Genomic DNA, 26,337 nt, shown 5'->3' on the forward strand with positions numbered 1-26,337 from the left:
TCCCACCTACGCCTCGAGGCCCCGCCTCCAGCCCCAGGCTGTGCTGTGACTTGAGCAGACTTGTCTTTGCTTCCAGGCCTGGCGCTTGCCGAGTACGACCAGCCCTATGGCGGGCTCCTGGATATCCTGCGGGGGGGCACCGAGCGCCTCTTCACAAACATCAAGGACACCTCCTCCAAGGTCATCCAGTCCGTTGCCAAGTGAGTGAGGGCACGTGGGCACGGCGTCTAGATGACAGTGACAGCACGTGGTCTCTTTGTAGTAGGGGTTTCCCGACCTTTGGGCTCTGTCCCGCCTCCAGACCTGGCAGGACCTGCACTTGAGGCTGCTGGTGAGCGTGTGATGCCATCAGCCTCGTGGGCCCAGGCAGGGGGGTGGCGCTGCCTGATGGGGGTGCCTCGGCCACCCGTTCCCACCCCTGCCGCGGAGGGGCACATGGGAGTGCCCGAAACCACGGGGCCCTGCCACCCTCGCCCCCGGGAGGTCTTTTCCATGGAGCACCTGAGCCGCCAGCCTCAGCGCCTCCCTTGCGCCGGGACAGTGCCCCTCGCATTTGTGTGGTTTCTTCTCCGTGGCGTGGAGCAAGGGGGACAGTGGAGGGGCCCAGGACACCTCACGACCGCAGGCCCACTGAGCTAACATGTTGAGTCACTCGGGCCGCTTGGGTTTGAGCGTGTGGGTAAATCAAGTCGCTTTGTGAGCAGGTTGTTGAGGGGAGTGCGCATGTGCACAATCGGGGGCTACCCTGTCACCCTGGACACCGGCCGCAGGCCCTCGTGGCCAGCACACATGGCCTGCGTTTGCCAGGTCCTCCGGAGGCATCTCCACTATGCCTAGGGAGCTCCGTGGGAGCCTCACAGGCCCGGGTCTCCAGCACGCCCCCCCCCCCCCCCCCCGCCCCCGCAGGCCAGCTCAGGGATGTCAGCGTCCACGTGAGGCTCTGCTTCTCTGTGCCGATGGTTTCAGGGGATGATCCGTGGGAGCTGGTTCTCAGGCCGGGGGTCGGGACCCTTGTTCTCTGTAGTTACCACGTGTGTCTGATTGCGTGGAGGCTCCTCTGCTTTCCCTGTTCTTGTGTGTGCGCACACACCAGCCGCAGACAACACAGGTAAAGTCGCACACACGTTGCGTGAGCACGCGCGCACCCGTGTGAGTGTTGCACGCGTGAGCACTGTGTTAGATAGCAGCGCGCACGCAGTCTCTGATGTGACTTTATGTAACGACGAGAAACCCGATTTCTACTGGCTGTGGGTCAGTGTCCCGGGCCACGCCTTGTCGAAGGAGCTCTCCGGGTCTGTCCCTGGGGTCGGGAGCGGTCCGGCTGCTGTGGCTCACATTCTGGTTGGGGGGCCCAGGCAGGACAGGTGGGGACGCCCGTGGCCTGTAGGCTCGCCTGCCGTCTGCGGCGCTTCTCCACTCGCGCCTCCGATGAGGGGCGACCTCGCACGGTGCCGCCATGTCGTGGGCCCCTCCACGTGGCTCACCCCACGGGCCGTCATCCTCTGCATGTCGTGCGGCCGCAGCACCGGCAGGGCGGACGGCAGGTCTCATCCCGGCAGGTGACGTTGCAGGGGTCTTGGGGCTGGCTTCTGGGACCGGAGGGCTCTGGAGCCATAGCCCCTGACGACGATGAGCAGGAGGTTCCAGAACGCGGGAGAAACTTCCCAAGTCTCTCCGAAAAAGGCGCACCAGCCGTGCGGAAGCCCTGTTTCTTGCTGGGCCTCAGGCGTGAGGCGGGTCCAGCATTTCACAGCCTCTCTGCTGAGGTGCAGGGAGAGAGCAGACGGGCCTCGGCTGCCAGCCTCTCCAGGGTGGGTGCGGGGGCTGGGTGCCCGTGGCCTGCTGTGCGACCAGGATGCCGGCGCCCCGAGAAGCCAGGGCTGGGAGGCGGTGCGGCGGGAGGGGGCGGGCTTGGTGCCACATGCTCGTGCACTCGTGCACTGCTCTTAAAAGCAGTTTTGAGAAACGAAGGAACGTAAAATCGTTGCTTGTGCGTGTGTTTTTCTTTTAACATTTTTTAATTTTGAGAGTAAGCGTGTGAGCAGGGCAGGGGCAGAGAGGGAGAGAAGCCCAGGCAGGCTCCCTGCTATCGGCCCACATGGGGCTTGAACTCACGAACCGTGTGATCACGACTTGAGCTGAAATCGAGAGTCGCACGCTCCACCGGCTGCACCCCAGGGGCCCCCGTTGCGTGTCAGGCTAGAGGTGGTGGTGGTTCGCTTCCGGATTTAGCTGTTGTTGCGACTGACTCTGGGTTTGTGCAGCTATCTTATACCTTCAAGTGGAATATTACCAAAAAGTAATAACCCTAACGGCGCACCTCCGACCGGCGGCACAAGCAGAATGCGGTCGGGGTGGCGGCCTGGGGATGTTAGCGGATGTGCCTCGGGGCGCGGGCGCACAAGTCTGGGAGGCTGCTCGGGGTCATCCCGGTGCGATGGTGAGATCGGAGCGCAGACGAGGATGAAACGGTATCGCCCGGTGTCCTCGGGATCAAAGGGTTCTAGAACAAGAGAAAAAGGATACGTGTCAGGGTCCCGGGACCATCCCCGGGGGGAAGGTTTGCCGAAGGACACCCAAGACCGGGCGCGGAGTCGTCCTCACAGCTGGGATTTTCCTCAGAGATAGGACGCGGGTCAGCGGATCAGCGCTGGGAAAAGGCTCGCGGCACAAAGTGTGGGGGAACAGGCGGGGCTTCCCGAGTCCTTGGCCGTGGCGTCACGTGGGAGGCGCTTGATTCCCCGTCCGAGCCGCTGCAGCACAGGTGAAGCGTTGTCACCCAGGGTGTGGGTTGCGGCTGCTCTCGGGCCCCCTCCGCTGAGCACACACCAGCCTCCGGACTCTAGAGGGAAAGCAGGTGTGAGCATAATCACGTCTTGGTGCAAGCAGTCTGGGCACAGGGGCCACTCCTGCCAGTTCTGGGAACAGCGAGGACCCTCCTGAACCGGCAGCCACAGCCGAGGACCAACTTGCAAGCAGGCCTCTCAGGGTGGGCGGCTCGGCCTGCGTAACTGTCTTCCGCCCGGGCTGCAGACGCCTCGGATACCGACGGACTCGGGAGCTTACGGTGAAGCAGACAAACCCGAGGCTGACCCTGACGGGCCATCTGTCTAGCCAGCACGCAGACAGCCGGAGCCTCGGAGGGGGGAATGGCAGAAGACGCTGGTGCTGGCCCTTTCCTCAGATGTGACCAGTAACGGTGACGTCTGTGCGCGTGACCACCAGGGCCCGGCAGCCATGCTCTGTCCCTCACCGGGCCCGCCAGCCGTGTCCACCAAAGGAGTTCTCCGTTTGGGTCCCCTGTGGGGTCTGTGGCCACCGCACAGCTCCATGTGCCACAGGAGGGCCCAGTTAAGAAAGGCCTCGGTGCAGGTGGCGTCGGGCATTAACTGACTCTCCGGGGCCATTGAACAGCCAGCCCCTCTCTGGTACAGCCAGAGCCCTTTCAGAGGGCGCGTGGGCCCAGGAGTCCTGGGAGGCCTCTCCCTGGAGGAGGGCCTTCCTGTGCACACAGACCCAGCACACGCAGCCAGCATGTGCCCACGGCCGCTCCGTGTCCCGGGGGCCGGGGCCCAGGTCCGGAGCATGTGTGGCCCGTGGGCCTGTGGATGTGCACGTCTGCTCGCACGTGTTTCTCTTTCTGTGACCTGCCTGATTGAAGTTTTTGTTTTACTGGTATTGTACGTTCTATTTTTAAGTGTTTATTTTGAGGGAGAGAGTGCACACGCACGAGTGGGGGAGGGACAAAGAGGGAGGAGGAGAGTCCCAAGCAGGCTCTGCACTGTTGGCACAGAGCTCGACGCAGGGCTCTATGCCACGAACCTCAAGATCATGATCTGAGCCAAAATCAGAAATCGGTGCTCAACTGACCGAGCCACCCAGGCGCCCCTGAGAGAGGGTTTTTTTTTTTAATGTTTTCTAATGTTTATTTTTGAGAGACAGGGCACGAGCGGGGGGAGGGGCAGAGACAGAGGGACATACAGAATCCGAAGCAGGCTGCAGGCTCTGAGCTGTCAGCATAGAGACTGATGGCAGGGCTTGAACCCATGAACTGTGAGATCATGACCTGAGCCGAAGTCGGACACTCAACTGAGCCACCCACGTGCTCCGGGAGAGCTAATTTTTAGATGGTATCGCTCAGTCTGTAAATTCATTGCACTATAAATAAAAATCCTGGTGTTTTTACAGATTTTGATCTTAAAATTTGTATGTAAGTTACCCAGAATTGCCAGCAGTATTTTTTTTTAATGAGAATAGGGGACAAACCCATTCTGTGTCACTTTTCTTTAAACACGGGTACTGTGCTGGTGTAGGTGAAGTGAGCAGGCCACTAACTAGTACCCAGCTATGTGGGACTCATGTAAAACTAATGAGACCTAGAAGTCTGGAAGAAAGTCACGGGATACTTATCGAGTGGTGCTGAGGCCATAGGTATCTATGAAAAAATTGGATCTTTATCCAGTAACAGCTAAATACATTAATCCTGATTAATTAAAAGGTCTAATTGTCAATAGCAATTTTTTAGGGAAAATAAAAATATAGAGGGAGCGTTTTTATAACAGTGGAATAAGGTAGATTTCTTAACTCTAACAAAAATTGCATAATATGTAGCCGTGGAAAGAATGATTATAAACTTAAAATAAAAATCTAATATTCCTCAAAATCACATTTCTTTTAAATTTCCAAAAAGAGTTTCACCTGGGTGGGTCATCCGGTTAAATATCCGACTCGATTTCAGCTCAGGTCATATCACGGTTTGTGGGATCGGGCCCCGCGTTGGGCTCTGAGCACAGCGCCTGCTTCGGATTCTCTGCCTCCCTCTGTCCCTCCCTTGCTCACTTGCTTGCACGTGCTCTCTCCCTCCTTCTCAAAACATAAACATTTTTTTAAAAAGTAAAAATAGGGGCGCCTGGGTGGCTCAGTCGGCTAAGCGTCCGACTTTGGCTCAGGTCACGATCTCGCAGTTTGTGGGTTCGAGCCCCGCGTCGGGCTCTGTGCCGACAGCTCGGAGCCTGGAGCCTGTTTCAGATTCTGTGTCTCCCTCTCTCTCTGACCCACCCCGTTCATGCTTGCTCTCTCTCTCTCTCTCTCTCTCTCAAAAATAAATAAACGTTAAAAAAAAAACAAAAAACTAAAAAATTTCCAAAAAGCTATGGCAGTGACTGGGAGTAAATGCGTTTAAACCACGTAACTGACAAAAGAGTGGTATCTGTTACGTGCAGTGAGTTATGCAGACTAGTAGCAAAAAAAAGCACAGAGGCGATGAACAGTGGCCAAACCATGAATAAACTATTAGGAGATGCTCAGCTGCATTATTATTTTGTAGACATCACATACTTGAGTCTTGTCTGGTCCACTGTGACCGTCTGTGTCTTCTGACTGAATAGTCACATGGATTCTTGGTGTCCTGGGTGGGCGCCTACCATGTCTGCTCCATTTCCTGCTCATTGCCCGGCCTTCTGTGGCTTTAACTGGGCATCTCGTAGGGTCCCTTTCTCTCTCCTTTCTTACCATATCAGTTATCCTTATTTTTAAAAAAAGTAACAGCTTTTTTACTAGTTGCTCTGGAGTTTGCAGTACATGTTTACAGCTGACCCACGTCTACACAGGCAGCCCGCACCAGCCCCCCAACCCTCTGTCACCCCACGGTGGCACTGCGCCCCATCGCTGTGCTCGTGCTAGCATTCACTTTACCCGCACAAACGCACGCGAGTATGCGCGTCGTCGATGGGGAAAGTGCACAGGTGGGCATGGCGTTGCCGTGACGAGTTCGAACAAGCAGTTTTCTCCTGACTCCATCAAGAGCAAGAAACATAAAAGTGTTCGTTTCACTGTCACTTCTTTTGTTCTTTTGTGTAGACCCCGTTTCTGACCGAATCATTCTCCTCCTCTTTGAAGAGCATTTCCTTCCAGGCACGTCTCCTGGCAGCACTTTCTCCCAGTGTTTGAGTCACCTCTGGAGGGTGATTCCCAGGGGACGGAGTTCTGGGCTGGTGGGTGTTTCTCTCAATACTAAATATTTCACTGTGTCCTTGCTCACGTGGCTTCTGGAGAGCAGACAGGTGCACTTCCTGTCTTTGTTTCTGTGCAGGTAAGATGTTTTATCCCTCTGTCCCCTTTCCACGTTTTTTTCCTTTGGTTTTCTGCAGTTTGAAGATGATATGCCTGAGTGTAGGTGACTCGGTATTTATCCTGCCTGGTGTTCTCTGAGCTTCCTGGATCGTGGTTTCGCGTCTGACACGATTTGAGGGAAATTCTCGGTCCTTGTTGTTTCAGACCTTTCTTCTGTACCTGCTCTCTTTTCTCCTTCTGGTGTTCCCGTTAAATGTACGATACACCTTTTGTGGTTCCACGTTGCCGGTGATTTTGTTCTGGGTTTTTTCAGTCTTTGTTCTCTTTGCTTTTCATTTTTTAAGGATTCTATTGATAGATCCTCTAGCTCAGAGACTTTTTCCTCGGCCATGTTCAGCCTAATCAGCCCATCAAAGCCTGTGTTATTTCTGCCACAGCGTTTTGTGTCTCCGGCATTTCTCTTTGTTTCTTTCTTAGAATTTTTATCTCTGTTCTTACTTACTGTCTACTTTATCAGTTAGAGCCCTTAGCATATTAGTCATAGTTGGTTAAGTTCCTGGTCTGACAGTTCCAGCGTCCCTGCCATGTCTGGTTCTGATGCTTTCTCTGTCTCTTGAAACTGTGTTTTTGCCATTAGGTGGGCCTTGTAACTTTTTCTTGTGAGCCAGACATGATGTGCTGGGCCAAAAAAACTCTCTTCCGTTTTTGTTACTGTCTCCTTTTACAGCCAGCCCCTGCAGTCACGCCTCTTCAGAATAGAAGCGCAGTAGGTTTCCACCGGGTCTCTGCCTCTCCGTCTCTTAGACGTTAGCTCCATGCACACGGCTGGAGCACACTCACACGTATACATACACACATGCGCACACAACGTTTCCCGTGAGCTGCGGCCTGAACGGCGAGATCCCCCACAGCCTCTCCAGGACCTGCTCCAGTTTAAGCTCTTGTGACTTAACTGTAGAAATTTCTGGGATTAACCAAGCGCTCTTCTTTCTAATTCCAGTTACGCGAAGGGAGACTTGGACATATCTTACATCACATCCAGAATTGCTGGTATGTTTGTCACTGTTGACCATAGGACATGCTTCTCATTCCCTCTTGAGGACAACTCGTGGGACGCTGGCCTCCAGCATATCCCTTGCTTCAGTGTCAGGCAGAGCGTGCAGGATGTGGCCTGGGGCACCCGCAGTGGACGGTGCCAGTGTCGACCCAGTTTCTCCCCCTGGTCTGGAACTTCCTGGAACTCTGAGGTCATAAGGGGAATGATGCAAGGCACATTTGAAACTTGGGTCTCCCGACCAAACCCACACCCAAATCTCGACCCTTGGAGACGCTGCTCTGTGGCAGGCCCTCTGACTGAACTTCTGTCCCAGAGGCACTGTCTGGAGGTCCCAGAGGGTCTTGCTTGTAAATGGCAGGCATTGGAGGGGGTGGGGGTCTGTGCTCCCTCCATTCTTGACACGCCCTGTACTCCTCAGTCAGCAGCTGGGGGGGGGGGGGGGGCGGCGGGTGAGGAGCAGGGGCCTGGGTGGCCAGCTGTCTTGCCAGTGGCCGGTGAGGCTGCCACACAGAGGCCACGTGTCCCGCCCCGTTGTGGCTGACGTGGGCTGCTCTCTTTCAGTGATGTCATTCCCAGCAGAAGGCGTGGAGTCGGCTATCAAGAACAACATAGAAGACGTCCGGTTGTTTTTGGACTCCAAGCACCCAGGACATTATGCGGTCTACAACCTCTCCCCAAGGACGTATCGGCCCTCCAAGTTTCATAACCGGGTGGGTGGCCTGGGCGCTTGCCTTCACTGCGTGCGGTTCTCTTACTGTTGGCCCTCACACCCAGCTGTGGCCGCGGGCTGGCCTCTGACAGTCCCCAGCGGCAGCTGTGGCAGCCAGCGGAGCCCAGGGCCCTGGCGCTGGGGGGCTGGGGTACGTTGACTCGGGGCCCATGTGCAGCAGGCCGCGGGGGCAGGGCTATTCTCGAGGAAGACTCCAGAACGTGAACTGTGACGGTCACCTAAGGATGGCCAAAAATCAGTGATGCCTCACTGTTCCTTGCCAGTGAGGCACATGTGAGGCCACACATGGGACACAGGTGTGGCTTCCTGACCCGAGCATGGGAAAGGACAGGTTCTCCGTTCTTTTTTGCCAAGTCTGCAAAGCTTGGTACATATTCTGGAGCACAAAACTCAGGGGCAGGAGGCCTGCAGACGTCCGTGGGCAAGGGAGGGAGGGAGGTGTGCGTGAGGCAGCGTTTATCCAGAGTGGGCGCCCGTGGTGGGGCTCCCTGTGCTTGCACCCCCAACTGGTGCAGGGAACCCAGGCCGAGCCGAGCCCTCTGCCCATAGGTTTCCGAGTGTGGCTGGGCGGCCCGGCGGGCCCCGAACCTTCGCAGCCTGTACAGCGTTTGCAGGAACATGCACTCGTGGCTCAGGCAGGACCACAAGAACGTCTGTGTTGTGCACTGTGTGGTGAGTGGGAGGCTGCCTCCTCCCTGCCCTTGATGTTGGGGGCGCACCTGGGAAGAAAACATAAACCAGGGGGAGTAATCCCTGCTTTGGGGAAGCTCATGACCCACCAGTGGGGCGGCTGGGTGTCCTGAATGCTGGTGAAGATGAGCTGAGCTGAGCTGAGGCAGGGTGCTGTTTTCGCCTGCACAATTACAGGCCTTAACCAGTAACGGCCCAGGCCCTGGCAGGACGTGGGTCACCTGCAGTGACCACTCGCAGGGGGAAGCCTCCTTGTCCAGTGTCGAGTGTGCTACCAAACGTCAGCTGCCTGTTGGCTTCCTGAAAGCCAGGGTCTATTTGGGACGTCCTGGGCTAGCACTGGGACTTGGGGCAGGTCGTGTGAGGAGCGGGTTCTGTCCTGGTGTTTGCAGCCGGTGGCCCCAGGCCCGGGTGCCCTGGCACGGTCCCTGTCGTTCCGGCGTAGACCCTGGAGGGAGCGGTGGCTGACTGTCGCGCATGGGCAGTGAGCCCACACAGGTGGTCCCCATACCCTTCTTTACAGAACATGAGGGGCCTCTCCGTGTGTCACTCTGTCATCTCCCTGTGCCCTGAGGCCACTCTGCCTCATAGGACCCCCGTCTCTGCCCCTCCTTACCGTGGCTGAGGACAGTAATTTCCAGTTTCCCACCTGCACAGTGAGGGTTAGGTTTCTGGGTGTCACAGAAAGCGGGATGCTTGCCACAATGGGCCCCAGAGGTTAGTGCTGCGATTCTGGTGTTGATAAAAGTCCTCCCAGGAGGCATGATGAAGAGAGCGAGTACAGAGGGGTGGTGGTGAGCGTGAGGCCCGCTTGGGGACCATGGTGGTGAGCAGTGTCCAGCTGGAGGGGCAGGCCATCATGTGCTTTTTGTTAAAGAGCCCTTATCTTTCTGGATTCTGAGTTCTTGCCCCAGCAGGGGTGTCTTCCTACGTCCCCAGCCAGGGGGAGGCCCTGTGGTGGTTCTGCGGGGAAGCATGGGATTAGGGAGCCTGCCTTCCTGCAGCTGCGGCCAGCGCGAGCCTGGCCTGTGCCGCTTGTCCTAGGACGGGAGAGCTGCCTCTGCTGTGGCCGTCTGCTCCTTCCTGTGCTTCTGCCGGCTCTTCAGCACCGCAGAGGCCGCCGTGTACATGTTCAGCATGAAGCGCTGCCCGCCGGGTATCTGGCCATCTCACAAAAGGTACCGGTGTCCCACCTTGGCGGCGTCGTACAGGTGTCACCCTCGGGCAGGTCGTAGACGAGGGTGTTGAGAGGTGGGGAGACTTGAGGGCCCTTGTGCAGAAGTGGGCAAGGCCACGCAACCTGGGGGAGCCTGTGCCCTCCTGAATCTTGGCTGGCTTCCGCAGGGATACAGGGTGTCCCCCTGTGGGACAGGCGGGAGTCTGAGTGGCTTCGGGACAAGGCCCGAAAGTATCTGACGGGAATTTAAAGCAAGTGTTTAATGTGTTGAGGGTACCGAGGAAGCAGATGGGTAAGACACAGGAGTACGTGGTCACTTCAGAGATGGGAACTGTAAGAAGTCGAACGCAAGTTCTGGACCTGAGAAAGGCTGTGTCCTGGCAGCTGAGGGAGGAGCCTTGGCCTCTGGAAGGCAGGACAGGTGGCGTCACGGAGGCCAGAGCCCAAAGACAGACCACGGATGAGGGGCTGAGCAGCCGGGCCTGCCAGGCCGTGTCGAGTGGCTGCGGGAGGCAGAGCAGGAAGGCAACGTGCAGAAGCAGTAGCCGAGAAGTTCCCCGAATTAATGAGTCGCCAAACGTCCAGAGGTCAGAGGGTGCAAAACTGGCAGGCGGGAAGCCGACTCAGGCTCAGCGCGCTCCGTCCGCTGGAGACCACACGCAGAGGTCTTGAGGTCACCAGAGGGAGAAGGCACAGACCACGCTGCTGTCCTCGTCGGACTCCCGGGGCAGCCAGGACAGACGGTTTCACAAACTGGAGTCAGCAGGTCAGCAGAGGGAATAAACGGATTAGAAAAAATGCTCACTCGCCTCAAGAAAAGACCAACGAAGAAGTCAACAACAGAGAACAGCCAGCAAGATGGTGACTGGAACACGGCCGCAGCAGGAGCCGAGCGTGAAGGGTCTGTGTGTGCCAGCCTCGGGGACTGTCTGACCGGATACAAGCAGGACCAGCGGTGCACTGGCTGCGGGGGCCCCGCCTCTGCCGTCAGGACAGGGAAGGGTGGCCGTACAGCTGCCGCCTGATTCCTCGCCACCGGCCCGGCGGCTTCAGCCGTCCGCACGCGCCCTCTGCCTCTGCAGGTCAGGGGGTCCCGGCCCGGCTTGCACCTCCCAAGTCTGCCATCGGGGTGCGGCCAGGCTGTGCTGTGGCACGAACCTCGCAGAGAACGTCTGCTGCTTCCTCCTCCAACCCATGTCCAAGCTCGCTCAGGGTGTTGACGGGACTCACTCGTGTGGACGGAGATGTGGTGTGGGCGTCCGGGTCTCCTGTGGCGTGGGGACGAGTCCCCTGCACAGATATGCTAGCGCAATGCAGTGTGAGCCTTGCGCTCAGAAGCGGCCTCCCTTCTCTCCCTCTGCTGGGAAGCCAGTCACCACTCCTTCCCCATCTCGAGGGGACGGGGTCACACAAGGGCAGGGACACACGCCTGGTGTGCGCACCTCGGGGGCACCGAGAAAACCACCCGGGAGAGTTGAAGGCGCGAGTGTCCTGAGAGCAGAAATCAAGCTTGCAGAGCCGAAAACCGCGTTGACGGAGATGGGTGTTCACCGTGGCATCGGCGTTCCCACCTCGGCGGATGGAACTAGTACACGGATGGTCGGTTTGGAACGGAACGTCGCCGGCAACCAGCTGGATGATCTCTTGAGAACCTCCTACCCAGCAACTGGAAAAGACAAGGTCTTTTGAGTGGTCATGGGCCATTCAGTGGGAAAGATGTTCTGGCCATTAAACTGCGGCAAACTCACACAAACTGTGTTTATAGTAGAATTACGCTAGGTATTGGTAACAGATTGGGGCACTTGGCTTGCTCAGTCGTGAGCACACAACTCTTGCTTGGGGTCGTGAGTTTGAGCCCCGTTGGGGGTTTAGGCGTTACCGTAAGAAATTAAAGAAATCTTAAAGAGAAAAAGAGAAAAGAAAAAAGAAAGAAATTGATAACAAAGAAAACTGGAAGAATCCCTAAATGTTTTGAAATTAACCCACTGGTAAATTACCCGTGAGTCAAAAATCTCAGGGAGAGCTTAAAAATATTTTAAAACAAATGAAAATATATAAAATTTATGAGATGAAAGTTGAACATAGCATTAAATCCTCGCATCTGTTGGAAAAAAGTGTGGCGAGCAGACCAGAGCCCCGGGGGTGCAGCACGTGTGGCGAGCACGTGTGGGACAAGGTGTGCCTCCGGCCCCCGCAGGTACATTGAGTACGTGTGTGACATGGTGGCCGAGGAGCCCATCACACCCCACAGCAAGCCCATCCTGGTGAAAGCCGTGGTCATGACGCCCGTGCCTCTGTTCAGCAAGCAGAGAAACGGCTGTAGGCCCTTCTGCGAGGTGTATGTGGGGGACGAGCGAGTCACCACCACGTCTCAGGAGTACGACAAGATGCGGTGAGCGCGGGGCTCTCCCGGCCCCTCTTTCCTCTGGGAACCCCCGGGAGCGGGCGCAGGCGGCGGCCGGGGCGGGCGCGTCCGGGCCAGCGCGCTGAGGGCCAGCTCCCCGGAAGTCCATTTCAGCGCTGCCCCCTCCCAGAAGCGCCCAGTAGCAGAAGAAGGTGTGGCTCGGAGTGTTGGTGCTTTAGGGGAGCTCGGGGCTCGCGCCCCACGCTCCCTTGGCTGTTCTTGGCTGGCAAGCTGTCTTTTTGGCGGAAGTGAACCTTTTCTCGTCCTGTTCTTCAGGGATTTTAAAATCGAGGATGGCAAGGCAGTCATTCCCCTGGGCATAACCGTGCAGGGAGACGTGCTCATCATAATCTACCACGCGAGGTCCACGCTGGGTGGAAGACTTCAGGCCAAGGTGCGCGGGGGCTCGGGCCCCCTGGGCCGTCAGCCTGTGGGGCACGAGGCAGAGGGGCCGTGAGCTCGGAACACCCGAGTTCCCCGAGGGCCCCATTGCGGGGCGCCGTCTGCGCGGGGAGTCTGGGCTGCGGCTCTGGGGCTGCCCCGTCACAGACCCGAGGAGCCCCTTGAGAGGCTGCTGTCCCACCGTCCGTGTGGCCACAGCACCTGGAGGCGTGCACCGGATTCTCAGAGCCCAGGAACTGTGAAGTGTCCGTCTGCAACCTGAGGGTCTGGTGTCCCCTCCCCAGCTCCAGGGTCCCCTGTCTGGGTCCCCTTCCCGGCTTCAGGGTCCCCTGTCTGTGTCCCCTCTGCAGGTGGCGTCCATGAAGATGTTCCAGGTCCAGTTCCACACCGGGTTTGTGCCTCGGAACGCAGCTACCGTGAAATTTGCAAAGTACGTGGTGTCTCACGTGGGGAGGGGTCAGGACAGTCAGGTGCACGGTGCCTCCCCGCCCCGCTGTGCACCCCGCAGCAATGAACTCCACGCACTGGACACGGGCAGAGTGACGTGGTTCGTGCGTGGCTGGGTCGCTGCACTGAGCTCCAGTCTCGGGTCTTGCCCCCACTCTGAGCGTGGCCCGACGTCCGATGTGTGGCCCCTCATTTGGGGGCCACGGTGGCTGCTGCTGTGCGCCTCTGGCTGGGGACTAGCCCGGTGCAGTTCCTGTTAGAACGCAGCCGTTCGTGCACCGGATGTGGGACAGCCAGGTGAACAGGTGTGTGTTGCTCTTCCACACGTGGGGTCCCTGACGCTGTGCTCCGCACGGAAGGCAGAGGGCGTTGAGAGAAGGTCGTCGTCTGGGGTGAGAGATGAGAACAGAAGCGCGTGCAGTCGGGGGTGATTCTCTTGCCTCATCCAGGGCTCTGTATAGTTTGTTGTGCTCTCTGACCTGCCCCCAGCGCGCGGCGGGCGTCAGGGCTTCTAATGGGGGCAGGGGCGTTCAGGCAGTTGGACGGTCTGCACAGTGGGCATCCTGGTTGCAGCTCGTGTTTTCGCCTTTGTCTCGCACGCAGACACGCAGACACGCCCACACGCACACACAGGTGCCACTCCAGGGTGAGGGGAGCGGAGGGGGTCTCTGGAAACCTCAGCCTGCCGCAGCCCACGTCCTGTGCCTGTTTCCTACCCAGCGAACAGGGGAGTACTAGGACCCGCCCCCCTTCTGGGGAGGAGTCGCCTCTGACACTCTGGGTGCCGCTCTGGGTGCCGGGGGACCAGGGAGTGGCTCCCTCTGAGGGTGGAGAGGCGTAGGGACCTCCTTGGAGACTGGACAGTCCTGGTATTCGGACACAGAGCTTCACTGAGCTGCACTCGGATCTGTGCCTCGCTGTGTGTGTTGTGCTTCCAAAAATAATTAAATAAGGAGAGCATTCTCAAGTCGTCTGGTTGGTGCAGGAAGGTGTGTGTCTTCTGTGGGCAGCATTCATTTTGCAGAGAGGCTGTCTGAAGCGGGACCGTTTGGGGAAAGAATTTGGAATGGTGTTAGTGGACCCACTGTCAGATAACGCCTGACTGGGTCTGGGTCTGTCCTCGAGGGTGCCCCTGTGACTGACGGAGGGTCCCCGGTGTGCTTGAGGGGGCAGGACACGAGTCAGCGAGCATGTCGGGCCCCGGGGCTGACCCGTGCCTCCTGAAGAGCAGGGCCCCTGGGGGTCATGGTCCTGCTCACAGACCCTCATTGTTCCCTCACTGGCCTGCTGTGTGGGCAGGGCAGGCCCCAGCCCTGAGGTCGTCTCCGGGGGCCAGCCAGGGTGGGGAGGTGGAGAGATGGGGTGGCCACCAGTGTGGCACCCAGAGCTGCCCGCAAGGCCCTGTTACCCCAGGAGCTGAGCCTGCAGAAGTCGTGTTCTTCTTTGTGGGGCCCCCACCTCGCTCCTTCTTCCCTTCCTCGTGGCTGGGGGTCTAGGTCTCCCCTGGTCCTTGCTGGCATCACTGCCTCGGGCTCACCACTGCGGTCTCCACACGAGCTGCTCCTGCCTGGCCGCACGGTGGCCCACGTCTCCTTGTCGTGGCCCGACTTAGAGAGGAAGGAAGCGTGCGTGTGGGGGGGCCGGACCAGGACAAGCGGACGAGTGGACAGAGGGCGCTGCGGCCCGTCTCCTGCGCCCACGTGGCTCCCGCAGGAGGAGTGGTGTCTTCGGGGCAGGGCTGTCCCCGCCAGCACTGCCACGCCGCTGTGCTGCCTCCCCTCACGCCAAGGTGGGAAGGGTCAGCGTCCCACCTGCTTGCTTAGTTTGTTCCATGGGAGTAAGACTTAAAGTCTGCCACGGGTTTTGCACCCAAACCGACCACATTGCCCTCGTGTCCACGGTCCTTCTGCCCGGTGGCTGTGTTTCGTTTGGGGCCGTAGGTGTCAACGGATGCCGCAGAGGACCACGGGGCCCCCCCCTCCGCCCTCTCCCGTGTTCCGTGAGGTGTTGTCATCGTGTTGTTTTGATAAAGTTGGACCGTCGGCCGTGCACGCGGGTGCCTGGTGATGTCAGACGGAGCTGGGAGCCTGCTGCCCAGCTGGAGACCAGGGCTTCCCCACGCGCTCGATGGAAACGCGGTCAGTCAGTCTCTCGGAGTACGGAGAGAGAGGCCGGAGTTCCCTAGAGAGACACAGAGCCCACAGGAGTTCAGTGACCTGGCAGCCGCAGAGCCCACGGGAGCACCCCTCCCACTGGCCGTGAGCCCCGCGTGCCTTTCCCTCGCCACCCTCCCCACTCTGCAGGCGCTCCCGAGGGCTTGTTTACTGGCACCTGTTAACTGTTGGGGGATTTTGCCAGGGTGGACAGCCTTGTGTCACGGAAACACGCGTTTAAGATCCCTACAGTGCGCGAGCTGGACCCCGGGACCTGAGGGGTGAGCACACGGGCCTTTCTGTGCTCGCTTTCTCGTGAATGTGGAGCGACTGACCCATGAAGGTCTTCTTAAACTGGCATCTGGCCTTCAACTGCAGGTATGACCTGGACGCCTGTGACATTCAGGAGAAGTACCCAGATTTATTCCAAGTGAACCTAGAGGTGGAGGTGGAGCCCAGAGACAGGCCCAGCCGGGAGGCCCCCCCCTGGGAGAGCGCCAGCATGAGGGGGCTAAACCCCAAAATCCTGTTTTCCAGCCGAGAGGAGCAGCAAGATATTCTGTCTAAATTTGGTGAGATCCTTGGTTTCCAAACACACGGTCAGTGATGCCGTTTGGACACCTGCAGCCTCGGGAAATCCTGAGGGGCCGGGCCTGCCCCATCCCCGTGTCAGGCTGCGGGCACGGCGTGGGGAGGCCCAGAGCCCCCACCTGAGACCCTCCCCGACGGCAGCCTGAACGTCCGACATGGGGGGGACTCACGCAGCCACGGCTGCTCCCAGACCCCCCGGGGCCCTCGGCAGCCCTGCCCGAGGAGTCATCACGGCCCCGCTGGGAGGGGCAGGTTTGAGTCGCTTGCTCGTTGAGGGAGGGTTCGTTTTCTGGACGTGCATCGTTTTAAATGTACCTGGGAGAAGTCCAGGCTGTGCTCAGCACCCGCGGGCGGTACGGGTACCGGCGGTCCTTCAGCGGCCGGGCCCGTGGTCTCGGCTGCTGGCTCCGGCACGGTGGTCTTTGAGTCCTCGGTCCGCGTGCTTTCCGTCCTCCTGACGAGGACAGCTGTGTCCCTGAGAGGCGGGGGTGTCTGCACGTGTGGTGTGCGCGTCTGAGCCGACCGGGCCCTCTGTGGTTCGCCGGTGCAGGGCTCCCGGGGGTTTGGAATGGGGCGGCCGGCCCTGTGGGCGGGGTTCCTGACGCACCTCCGCCCCGGCAGGGAAGCCAGAGCTCCCCAGGCAGCCCGGCTCCACCGCTCAGTATGACGCCGAGGCGGGGTCTCCCGATGCCGAGCCCACGGAGTCTGATTCACCACAGAGCAGCGGCACAGACACCAGCCACTTCCTCCACACGCTGGACTGGCATGGTGGGTGCGGGGCACCCAGAGGCATCTGGCAGGGTGCACGCGGCTATTTCCAGACCCCGCCCCCCCCCCCCCCCCCCCCGCGGTCCCCGCCCCGCTCCTGGGCTTCTGACGTGGCCTCACCCTGCCGTCCCGTGTGCCCTGCCTTCCGGCCACGGCAGCCTGTGGTTTTCTTTTCAGAGGAGAAAGACACAGAGACGGGCCCAGAAAGCAATGTCGCCAAGGAGAGTGTGCCAGCCCCGGCCGCGGACGCGGGCGGGAGTGAGCTGTCCGACGAGGAGGTGGCCACGCTGTCAGCCGAGAGCAGGGACGCAGCTGAGGAGGACACACCGGGCCCAGCGGGGAGGGCGCAAGAGCAAGAGTCGATTTTTGACGCGGCCACACCGGCCACGCCACGCGAGCCTGCGTCGCAGGAGGACAGCGTCGACCTCCTGGGACTGCACTCTGGGACGGGGCCGGCACCCCCAGTGCAGGCCTGCGGGGCGGTCCCCAGTAACGCCGACCTGCTCAGCCGCCTCCTGGGGGCGCCTGACACTGCCCCGGAAGTCCCCCCGGGCGACCTGCTGGGCGACGATGCCCCCCTGCTCTTCACAAGCCCGGCTCCGCCCCTGAGTGCGCAGAGCCCACCCCGAGAAGGGCCGGCCGTGGCCGGTACGTGGATCCGTCCCGTGGGGAGTAGAGGATACTAAGGCTTTAGTTGTCTGGCCTCGCCACCAAAATTACCTGGGAGGAGCTCAGTGCCCTGCCCCTCGGCCACCCACTCGGGGGTTGGGGGGGGGGGGGGGCGGGGCAGCCCAGGGCGTGATGGCCCGAGGCGGCTGCTCTGAGGGTCAGATTCCCGAGGCCCCTCCGACACTCCCGTCCATCCCAGGAACTGCCAGCCCTTCCCCCACGGGCTGCCTCTCCAAGAAAAGTCTAAGGCGAGGGCATCAGGCTGTTCGGTGCCTTCTTACAGAGGATGCTGTGGCCTCAGCCTGGGTCTGAGGGGCCATTGCGCTGGCTGGGACTTAGCCTCGTGCCTGATGTTTTGGGCCAAAGGCACTCACGCACAGCCTCACCTCCGCCTGCTTTTTGGGTGTCCTTCTGCAGCCGACCCATTTGATCCTCTCCTCCTGCCATCTGGTCCAGACACCCAGCCCTGCTCCAAGCCCGACCTCTTTGGCGAATTTCTTAATCCAGAACCTCCTGCTGCTCCCACCTCTTTCCCCTCCACCCACAGCGCCCCGCCCCCAGCCTGCAGCACCGACTTCCTGCACCTGGGTAAGTGCCAAGGTCGAGGCCTGGAGGGTGGGCAGCGACATCCCTTGCTGTGGACCCTGGGTTGCCACAGCTCCCCTCTCCCCTGGGAAGGTGACAGCCTGCGGGTGTCCAGCCCGTGCACGGGGCGGGGCCTCAGGGGACTGGTGAAGGCAGATTCTGGGGGCATCAGCACACATCTGGGAGGACATGTGGCCACAGGGTGGGGAGGCCTTTGAAGACCTATTGTCGTTGCTTTGTGAGCTGCTGACCCCATTGTCCAGTTGGCAAGTTCAGTGACCACATGATGTGTCCTCAAGACCCCGAGGAAGCAAGAAGCCGGTCGGTGTGGACCGAGCCCGGTGCAGCTCCCTGGGGACCCTGGGGGTCGGCTAGGAGTGCCTCGGGGGCTGCTCTGTTCCCAGCCTGCTGCTCACACGTGAGGGGGGACAGAGGGTGCCCTCCCAGCCTCCCAGAGAGGGGGCTTGTGACTGCCTGCCCCGACCAGGGGACGCCCCAGACAGTGTTGCTATCTTTCCAGGGGATATACCAGCAGAGCCCAGCAAGATGACCGCCTCGGCCAGCCACCCGGATCTGCTGGGAGGGTGGGAGGCCTGGGCCGAGGCTCCGGCCCCTGCTCCTGCTAGTGAAGGTACGAGCCCAGCCCTGTGGAGACCAGTTCTCAGGCGGGCCCCCGCCAGACTCTGGTATCTCTGTGTGTCTGGTACGAGATGGGACTGGGACCCCACTCCCCCAGGCCTGTGGGCCGGGGCGGGGGGTGGGGCTTGCGGGAGGCTCTGCCTGCTCACAGCTACTGCTGCGAGGGGTCCCTGTAGCGCTTCCTGGTGGCGTCCTGTCTGCGTGGCTCCTTTGCCTCCTGAAGGCGCGTGGCCAGCGCAGGGGCGGTGCCCCACCCTTTGCAGGCATCTTTCTTTTTGTATGTCTGGGATCCTGTCTTGTTGGGAATGTTCCAGTAGTGAGTTGCTGTCGAGAGCCTGTGACCCGTGTCCCCTTTCGGGGGCCATCTGTTCACCTGGGAGCAGTCCCAAGCCTGAGGTTCTCACCAGGGTTGCTAATTTGATACATAGTTCTCTTGATCTGCATTTTTTCATTTTGAAGGAAATTGTTATTTTGCATGTTTTTAGTTGTGGTTTTTTTTTTTTTTTAAATTGTACAAACTCTTTGTATACGAACAGCCATCGTTTGTAATGACCATGTGACATTCCCTCGTGGGGTTTATGGTGGTAACTGGTTCAGATACCGCAGCGTCTCAGGTAGAACATCTTCCGCTCTGACTGTTGTGAGGGTTGTTGTCCAGCATGGTCACACTTTACGTGCGTTCTGGGAAGTGGGGTTACAGGGTCAGAGTGGTAGGAATCTCCTTAGCTGCTTAAGGAGCAGCTGTGGCTGCGTGCAGGGCTGTGTCTTGAGCTGGCGTGGGTGCTGCCACTAGCTGGACGTGGCCTCAGGAGCACCCCGTGGGTGCACCTTCTCATGCTCTCTCTGCCCTTCTCCAGGTCCTTTCTTCTCTGCTGGAGGACAGCCTGCCCCTCCCGGCCCCTCGGCCAGCTGGACCAAGTCTCAGAGCCTGGACCCATTTGCAGACCTCGGTGACCTCAGTTCTGGCCTCCAAGGTGACGTGCCTGCCCCATTGGGTGTGAGGGGGCTGGAGCGCTAGAGGAGCACCTCTCCCAGGAGGGTGCAGGCTGTCTGTCCCTGGCCGTGCTCTCGTCGCAGGTGCTTGTGAACCAAGCTAACGCCGAGAAGTGTCAGGCACGCATGGGCCATCTAGGGAGCAGGGACTTGGCTGGGAGCAGTGGATGTGTGGACAAGACACCCCCCCCCCCCCAGCATCTGTGCTGGGGACGCGTGTCCTTGGGGTCCCTCTGGCTCCTCCAGATGTGTGGGGGGCATTGGGACCATGAGTGAGCGGTCCCTTATCCCTTGCCGGTTGGCTGGCGCTGGAGATAATGTCTGCTTGGCGGTGGGGCCTCAGGACCGTGCCCTCCTCCTCCTGGAGCATAGTGGGTGTTCCCTGCAGCCCGCATGGCGCCTGGCACAGCATCGGTGTGGTTTGGGGCCTGATGTTCCTCGGTGCTGGGCAAACCGCTGTGCCTCTGATGCGCTTGTACTTCCTTGCTCCCTTCTTGTGACGCCCATTGGGTCTACAGGACACCCCCCACTCCCGCCGCCCGCGTCTCTGCCGTATTGGGGCTCATCCTGCGTCTGTCTTGTTGGGTCCCTGTGGCTCTTCTTCTTTGAGTAGTTTTGTTCTCGTACGTTCCTGGTGTTCCAGGTTGCGTTGTCTCTCTGAGGGCATTCCTGGGAGTTTGAGTTTGCCCTTGGCCGTCTCCCCCTGTGTGGCCTGTGTCCCGGGCCACTCACGCGAGGGGTGGGCTGCCCGGAGCCTCCTGTGTGGCGCCAGGCTGTTGGCCCCAAGTCCTCTTGGGGTGCTGGGGGGAAGGACCCCTTGGTCTTGGGTCCCGAGAACCCATTCTTGGGATGGAGGCTGGCGTTCAGGTCTGCACTGTGACCCCAGATCCTTCATCACACACGCTCAGGAAGCAGGGAGTCCCGGGGAGAGCTGACAGATGGAAAGGAGAAACCGGCGAAGTCAGACTCTAGTTGCAGGCATCAAATCCCTCTCGACAAACGACAGAGCCGCAGGACGTGAGGTCAGCACAGCTGGAGGCATCCCTGGCCGGGAGGGCCCCGTGACGCTCCCAGGGCTCGGCTCCAGCAGCACAGAGCACACACTCTCCCCGGGCGCGTCTGGGCCTTGGTAGGCAAAGCTCGGCACGTTTGAAGGGGCGACATCACCAAGACCGTGGTGGTTCCCTGACCACATGGACTGGAAACCGGCAACGGCAAGGGGAGCGTTCGGTCTTCAGACGCTTACACGCCGGGCACACACAGGCCGTTAGGAGACGGGGCAGCCTGCGGGGCAGAAGGAAGCGGCGTGGGATCCCGAAGTGAGGGGCCGTGGCCCTGGCGGGGCTGAGCGGGCACAGGGCAGCACGTGGGCTCTGGGCACCAGGGACCCTCTGAGCCGTGTCGTGGCCCGCCCCACGGGTGTTTGAAAAGACAGCAAGATAAACCCCGAGCAAAAAGAAGGGAGATGGTAAAAGCGCCCAGATCTGTGAAACAGAAACAAAACCTCATTCTTTGAAAGGATGAAGAGAAGTCAGAAACCCGTGAAATAGACAAGAAGACAAAGCTCTATTAAGACCAGTTGGGAAGGACGACATCGGGAGTGAGGTGGGGGGGGGGGGGGGTCCCTGCAGACCTAGAGGCTCTGGAGGGTGACGAGGGACACCCGGACTCCCGGGCGCTGGCCACCAGCAGAACCCAGCCGGCACAGAGTCCATCCCTGGGGCAGCCCCGTGACCGTGACGGGAACGAGTTCAGAGTCGACAGGACCCCACAAGGGGTATTTTACCAAATGTTTAAAGAATTCGTACCAATCCACATGGCGTCTTCCAGGAAATGGGAAGAGGACAGATGCCTTCCAGGTGGTCTTGGGGAGCCGGTGTTACCCTGACCCCCAGATCGAGGGTCCGTACGAGAAAAGACGCCCGTGGGGCCAGTGTCCCTCATGAATGCAGATGCAGATGTCTGCACCACAGCTGAGGCAAAGAGAATTTGTCGTCTCTCAGAACGAGCTGTGCCCCACGACCATGGAGGGTTTGTTCCAGGAACGCGAGGCTGTTCACCATTCCACGGCTAGTTAACAGAGTCCACCCTGTCCCGGGCCAGGCGGGAGCTGTCCTCGACCCCGTCAGCGGTGTAGGAGAGGCTGTTGGGGGTAAACAGCGTGGGCGTGTGTTCCGGGGCTGGTGGACGCAGGCCCGGTGAGGATGGCGGGGGCACGTGGAGAGGCAGACTGCGCTCACGGGTCTGTGGCTTGAGCACAAGCTTTCCTACCAGGAAGCCCAGTGAGGGTTTCTGGAGCCACGGGCGAGCTCGTAGTAACACTTGTGTGGAGAGTCGGAGGCCCTGAGTGACGGGAGTATTTCTGTAATGGAAGAATAGTGTGGGAGGCGTCCCTCCCCCTGGCTTCAGGCTTAGTCTGTAGCTGCTGAAGTCGGCACCGCCTGGTGTCAGCCGAACACAGCGGGACCCACACGTGGACCCACACGTGCGGGCCCAGCCAGTTTTCGACAGAGGTGCCCGGCCACCCGCAGACGGTGCTGGGGCGATGCGGCCTCCGCAGGCAGAAACACACCCTAAACCTCACGTCCCCGTGCCGGGGGGCTCAGTACCGGTCATAGATTTAAGCGTGAATGTGAGAGATGACAGAGCCCGTAGGAGAAAACGTAGGGGAATATCTGGGGCCTACGGCTCAGTTTACCTGTCCCCTAGACCACAAACCGCGGCACAAAAAATAACCTTGGACTTGATCAGAACGAAGCCTTCTTTGCTGAAAGATAGAAAGATGAACTGCAGACGTAGGAGGAGCATTCTTGGGCCGCGTGTCTGACGTAGAACTCACAGCGAGGGTACACGAGAACGGTGAAAACAAAAACCCACTTAGAAAAATGGGTGGGTCGTGACGCGGTAGCCACTGGAAGGGCTGCGGGGGTGTCCCGAGCACGTGGCCACGGTGAAATCACTAGCAGCACGAGGCGCTGATGGGGATCGGGGGGAACAGTCTCACCCGTGTGGCTGGCGGGAACGTGAAAAAACACGGCCGCTCCAGAAAAGAGTCCGTCGGTTTCTCAAGAAAGTAGATGTGCGGCTGCCATTCATCCCAGAGAAAGGACAGGATTTTGTGCACAGTGTTCGAAGCAGCCTCGTTCGGAACTGCCGAAAACCAGAGCCAGCCGTGAGGCCCTCCCAAGGGCCAGTGATCGAACAGACCTCCCGCCGTGTGTCACTACTATGGGACGCTCCTCAGCAATGAGCAGGAACAGGTCCTGAGCACAGGGCACCAACTGTAGAGCTCACCTGCTCTCTGATTCCATTTCTAGAACATTCTTGAACGGACAGTCCCGGAGATGGAGAGCAGAGGAGCGTCCTGATGCGTGCACGTGCTAACCACGCGCACACGCCGGTGTGCACTCCAGCTGGCAGGTGCTGGGCGGCTGGTCTGGCACAGCCCGCGTTGCGTGAGCCGGGCCCTGGGGGCCCTGGAGCCCGTCACGCGGCCTCCCGGCAGTCTGGTTCCATCTGGTTCCAAGTCAAAAGTTAAAGAAGCAGCGCTTGTCCCCACTGTCCCCTAGCCCTTGGGGACCGTCCAGCTGCGGGGCCACCTTGACGGCTGCCCCGTCCTGGCCTCTGAGCTGAGTGTCCGTTTCCAGCATGTGTGCGGGCTTGAGTGCTGGGAACTTCGGGGACTGAGCAGCCGTCGCGTCTGACACTCGCCCACTGTGAACTGTCTCCCCAGGCTCGCCTGCTGGATTTGCTCCTGGAAGTTTCGGCCCTAAAACCGCCCCCCCTCCCTCAGGCGGCAGCTCCTGGCAGCAGACAAGTCGGCCCCCGGCCCAGAGCGCCCCATGGCCCCCGCAGGCCAAGCCACCCCCCAAAGCCTGTGCACAGCCAAGGCCTAACTACACCGCCAACCTAAGTGTGATCGGCGGCCGAGAGGAGAGGGGTTTCCGCACCCCTAGCTTCGGTGAGTTTGCGCTCCCCCTCCCATGTGAGGCCTTGCCTGGTTTGCTGGGAAGTAGTTACGGCAAAATCCTGCTTTGTTTTCTCCAACTAACAGCTCGTCCCGGGAAAGAGTGTTCGGGGGAGGGGGGTGGGGGGGCGGCTGCTGTAGGGGGACCGTGTCCACGGTGTGTTCCTCTCGTTCCCGGGCCGGCATGGACCAGGCAGCCTTCAGGGAGGCCATGGTCACAGGGCCAGGACGCGGCGGCCAGGCCCACGCTGTCCGGGAGCCTTCTAGCCTGGGCCTGGCTGCCACGTCTGTCGTGGAGACGGCACGTCCACGTTGACTCCAGGAGGTGACGGAGGTGGCTGTCCTCGGAGCCCTCAGGGTCGTTGAGCCAGAAATGGTGGTCCAAGCTGCGGGCTCTGTATGTGGGGCCCGTTCCTGAGGGACAGAACCGTCCTCGCTGCGCTTCTCCCGAAGCGTGGGGGCAGCACCGCGCCCTCCACGGAGGGTCTCCCCCGGTGTGCATGCACGGCCAGGGCCCGCGGCGCTGCATCCGTCTGCCAAGCCTCTGTTCTCCCCTAGGTCAGAAGCCGAGAGTGTCCGAGAGCGACTTTGAGGACCTGCTGTCCGATCAGGGGTTCTCCTCCAAGTCTGACAGGAAGGGGCCCAGGACCATGGCAGAGATGCGGAGGCAGGAGCAAGCCAGAGACACAGACCCACTCAAGCTGAAGGTGAGGGCGGCCTGGGCACCCCGGGGCTGCGGACGTGATTGGCCTTCACCCTGAGCCTCTCGGACGCGAAAGGTCTTTGGTCCAAGGTGCTCGCAGGGCTGGCAGCTGCTGTTTCGGCCTGGTTGACTTGCCAGAAGCGTTTTGGGGTGATGATTTTGTGCCTCACTCCTCTGGAGACCTGACCAGTGGGACCCACTCAAGGCAGAGCGCCCCCGGTGCCATCAGGCCAGTGAGCCGGCCCAGCGCCAAGCCTGGCCCAGGGGAGAGCCGCTCAGGGCACCTGGGGTGACAAGGGCCATCTGCCGGGCATGGCTGGCTGTGAGATGTGGTGCTGCTGAGCGGACAGGGGGCGGGGAGGTGGGGGGGGGGGGCGGGTCAGGGCGTGTTCTCTGTGCAGGACAGTTCACCGTGCAGCTCTGAAAGCCCCCCAGGGCTGATGTGGCCTTGGGGGTCATCTGAAACCCCTCCCCCCAGGAGCCAGGCCTCTTGTCCTCACTGGACGCTGGGATCCTGGGGCAGGCAGGGCCATGGTGGGAGGGTGTCTCTGAATGTCCCGCTGACAGCCAGGCCCCTGGCCTCTGTGTGATGTGTAGTCAGGCCCCTGGAGTACTGTTGATCGTCCTGGGGCATCGGGTCAGCGTCTGGTCCTAGCAACTCACGGTAGAGCCTTGCCCCATGCGGTGGACCGTGCATGGAGCCCTGGGGATGATGGCCAGTGGCTTGGCGAGCAGAGAGGGCAGAGGCCCCGACTCGTGCTCGGCATCACCTGAGCGTCCCGCCCCGCAGCTCCTGGAATGGACGGAAGGCAAGGAGAGGAACATCCGTGCACTGCTGTCCACCCTCCACACCGTGCTGTGGGACGGGGAGAGCCGCTGGACCCCTGTGGGCATGGCCGACCTGGTGACCCCCGGACAGGTGAAAAAACAGTACCGCCGTGCTGTGCTGGCGGTCCACCCGGACAAGGTGAGCGCCGGGCGGGGGGCACGTGAGCAGGTCGGCGGTGGGGGGGCAGCTGGGAGCAGATTCAAGGCCCCTCACCCCCTGGTCCGGTCCCTCAGGCCGCAGGCCAGCCATACGAGCAGCTCGCCAGGATGATCTTCATGGAGCTGAGTGACGCTTGGGCCGAGTTCGAGAGCCAGGGCTCCCGGCCCCTCTTCTAAGCCCACGGCGGTTGAGGCTCCGCGTGTGGCTCATGGAGCCAGAAACTGCTGAGCTCCACCTGAAGGGTCCTGTCTGTGGCCGTCGTGGCGTGGGCTCACGTGGCCGCACCCGCACCGTTGTGGGCACCACCCCCGGAGGGTGCGTAGCAGACGCCGCTCCCCACTCCGCGGCACGAGGAGAGAAAGCATTCCAGAGCCTCTGATTCTCCTTTTCGTTTTCTGATCCTGAAGGAAACGTGTTGATGACATTCCCCCCACGGTTGTCACGGTTTGTGATTTGTTTCATTTTGTCCAGTGGCCATTGCCTCGAGAGCGCGCGGCTCAGCTGGCCCGCCCCGAATCCCACTCGTGGACGCTGACTCCTCCTGTGCGTGACCAGCCCGGCAGCCGCTTGTACATAAATTAAACTATTTTCTGATGACGCTTGTCTTGGCGCCTCGTGACCCCTCTGCAGCTGTGCCGCATCTGGCCGGTCTCAGCTCTGACCCCAGAGATGGAGTGCGGGAACCCCGCCCGGTGGGCCTCGCCCTGGGCACGGCACGGGGCCAAGACAGAAGGCTGTGGCGCGGATGCGTCAGCCCTGGCGTGTGACCCCACCCCCATCCGCCGTATCCTGCTGGCTCCCTTCTCGCAGTGGGACGGGCATGGGGCCTTTGGATGCCGTCGCTTAGGGAATTCAGAACCATCGCTCTGTTTTCACGAAAAGCTTGTTGGAGAAGAGCCAGGTGCCCAGTGTCACGTGGCAGAGACGTGGCTGCCACGACTGCACAGGCCGGGTCGCCGTGGCGTGCGGTCTTAGGGGGTGGCGCACATCAGCACGAAGCTTTGGTCAGAAGAGACTTTCTGGGCCCCCGGGGTCATCCTGCTCCTGCCGCGGCGCCCCTCCATCCAGGTCAGCACCGCGGGCCTCAGAGTTTGTGTGCACCCCCTTCTTTACCTGACGTGAGTTCCGGAGTCCAATGTGATGCTGGGTAGAATTGAGGACCGTTGCAGGACCTGTCATGGGAGGGGTGTGGACCGGAGAGGGGGCAGCCCCTGTCCCACACCCGTCTCTTGGATGGGACGTGCGAGTTGGTGTGGACTTGGCTCCCTGGTCACAAAGGCCTCCGTGTGAGCCTGTAAACAC

General features: G+C 60.3%; 1 protein-coding gene across 5 annotated transcripts in view; it reads left to right on the top strand.

Moving 5' to 3' along the window:
• The window catches only part of GAK (cyclin G associated kinase), a 53,013-nt gene extending 27,381 nt beyond the window's left edge, over window positions 1-25,632 (top strand). For 4 of the 5 annotated variants that reach the window (XM_053901800.1, XM_053901802.1, XM_019436815.2 and 1 more), the window contains 18 exons: window positions 77-200; window positions 7,073-7,122; window positions 7,691-7,839; window positions 8,409-8,531; window positions 9,594-9,727; window positions 11,924-12,118; window positions 12,407-12,524; window positions 12,883-12,962; window positions 15,511-15,704; window positions 16,345-16,491; window positions 16,669-17,139; window positions 17,578-17,748; window positions 18,266-18,376; window positions 19,242-19,358; window positions 23,111-23,338; window positions 23,903-24,051; window positions 24,838-25,014; window positions 25,110-25,632. In XM_053901800.1, the coding sequence (XP_053757775.1) occupies window positions 77-200; window positions 7,073-7,122; window positions 7,691-7,839; window positions 8,409-8,531; window positions 9,594-9,727; window positions 11,924-12,118; window positions 12,407-12,524; window positions 12,883-12,962; window positions 15,511-15,704; window positions 16,345-16,491; window positions 16,669-17,139; window positions 17,578-17,748; window positions 18,266-18,376; window positions 19,242-19,358; window positions 23,111-23,338; window positions 23,903-24,051; window positions 24,838-25,014; window positions 25,110-25,211 (2,840 nt within the window). In that variant the 3' untranslated portion in view covers window positions 25,212-25,632. The remainder of the gene's footprint in view (window positions 1-76; window positions 201-7,072; window positions 7,123-7,690; window positions 7,840-8,408; window positions 8,532-9,593; window positions 9,728-11,923; window positions 12,119-12,406; window positions 12,525-12,882; window positions 12,963-15,510; window positions 15,705-16,344; window positions 16,492-16,668; window positions 17,140-17,577; window positions 17,749-18,265; window positions 18,377-19,241; window positions 19,359-23,110; window positions 23,339-23,902; window positions 24,052-24,837; window positions 25,015-25,109) is intronic. The other variant, XM_053901801.1, reaches the window with a different exon arrangement.
• The last annotated feature ends 705 nt before the right edge of the window (window positions 25,633-26,337 follow it).

Source organism: Panthera pardus, unplaced genomic scaffold (genome assembly GCF_024362965.1).
Source record: "Panthera pardus isolate Hobbes unplaced genomic scaffold, ASM2436296v1 HiC_scaffold_13, whole genome shotgun sequence".
NCBI lineage: Eukaryota > Metazoa > Chordata > Mammalia > Carnivora > Felidae > Panthera > Panthera pardus.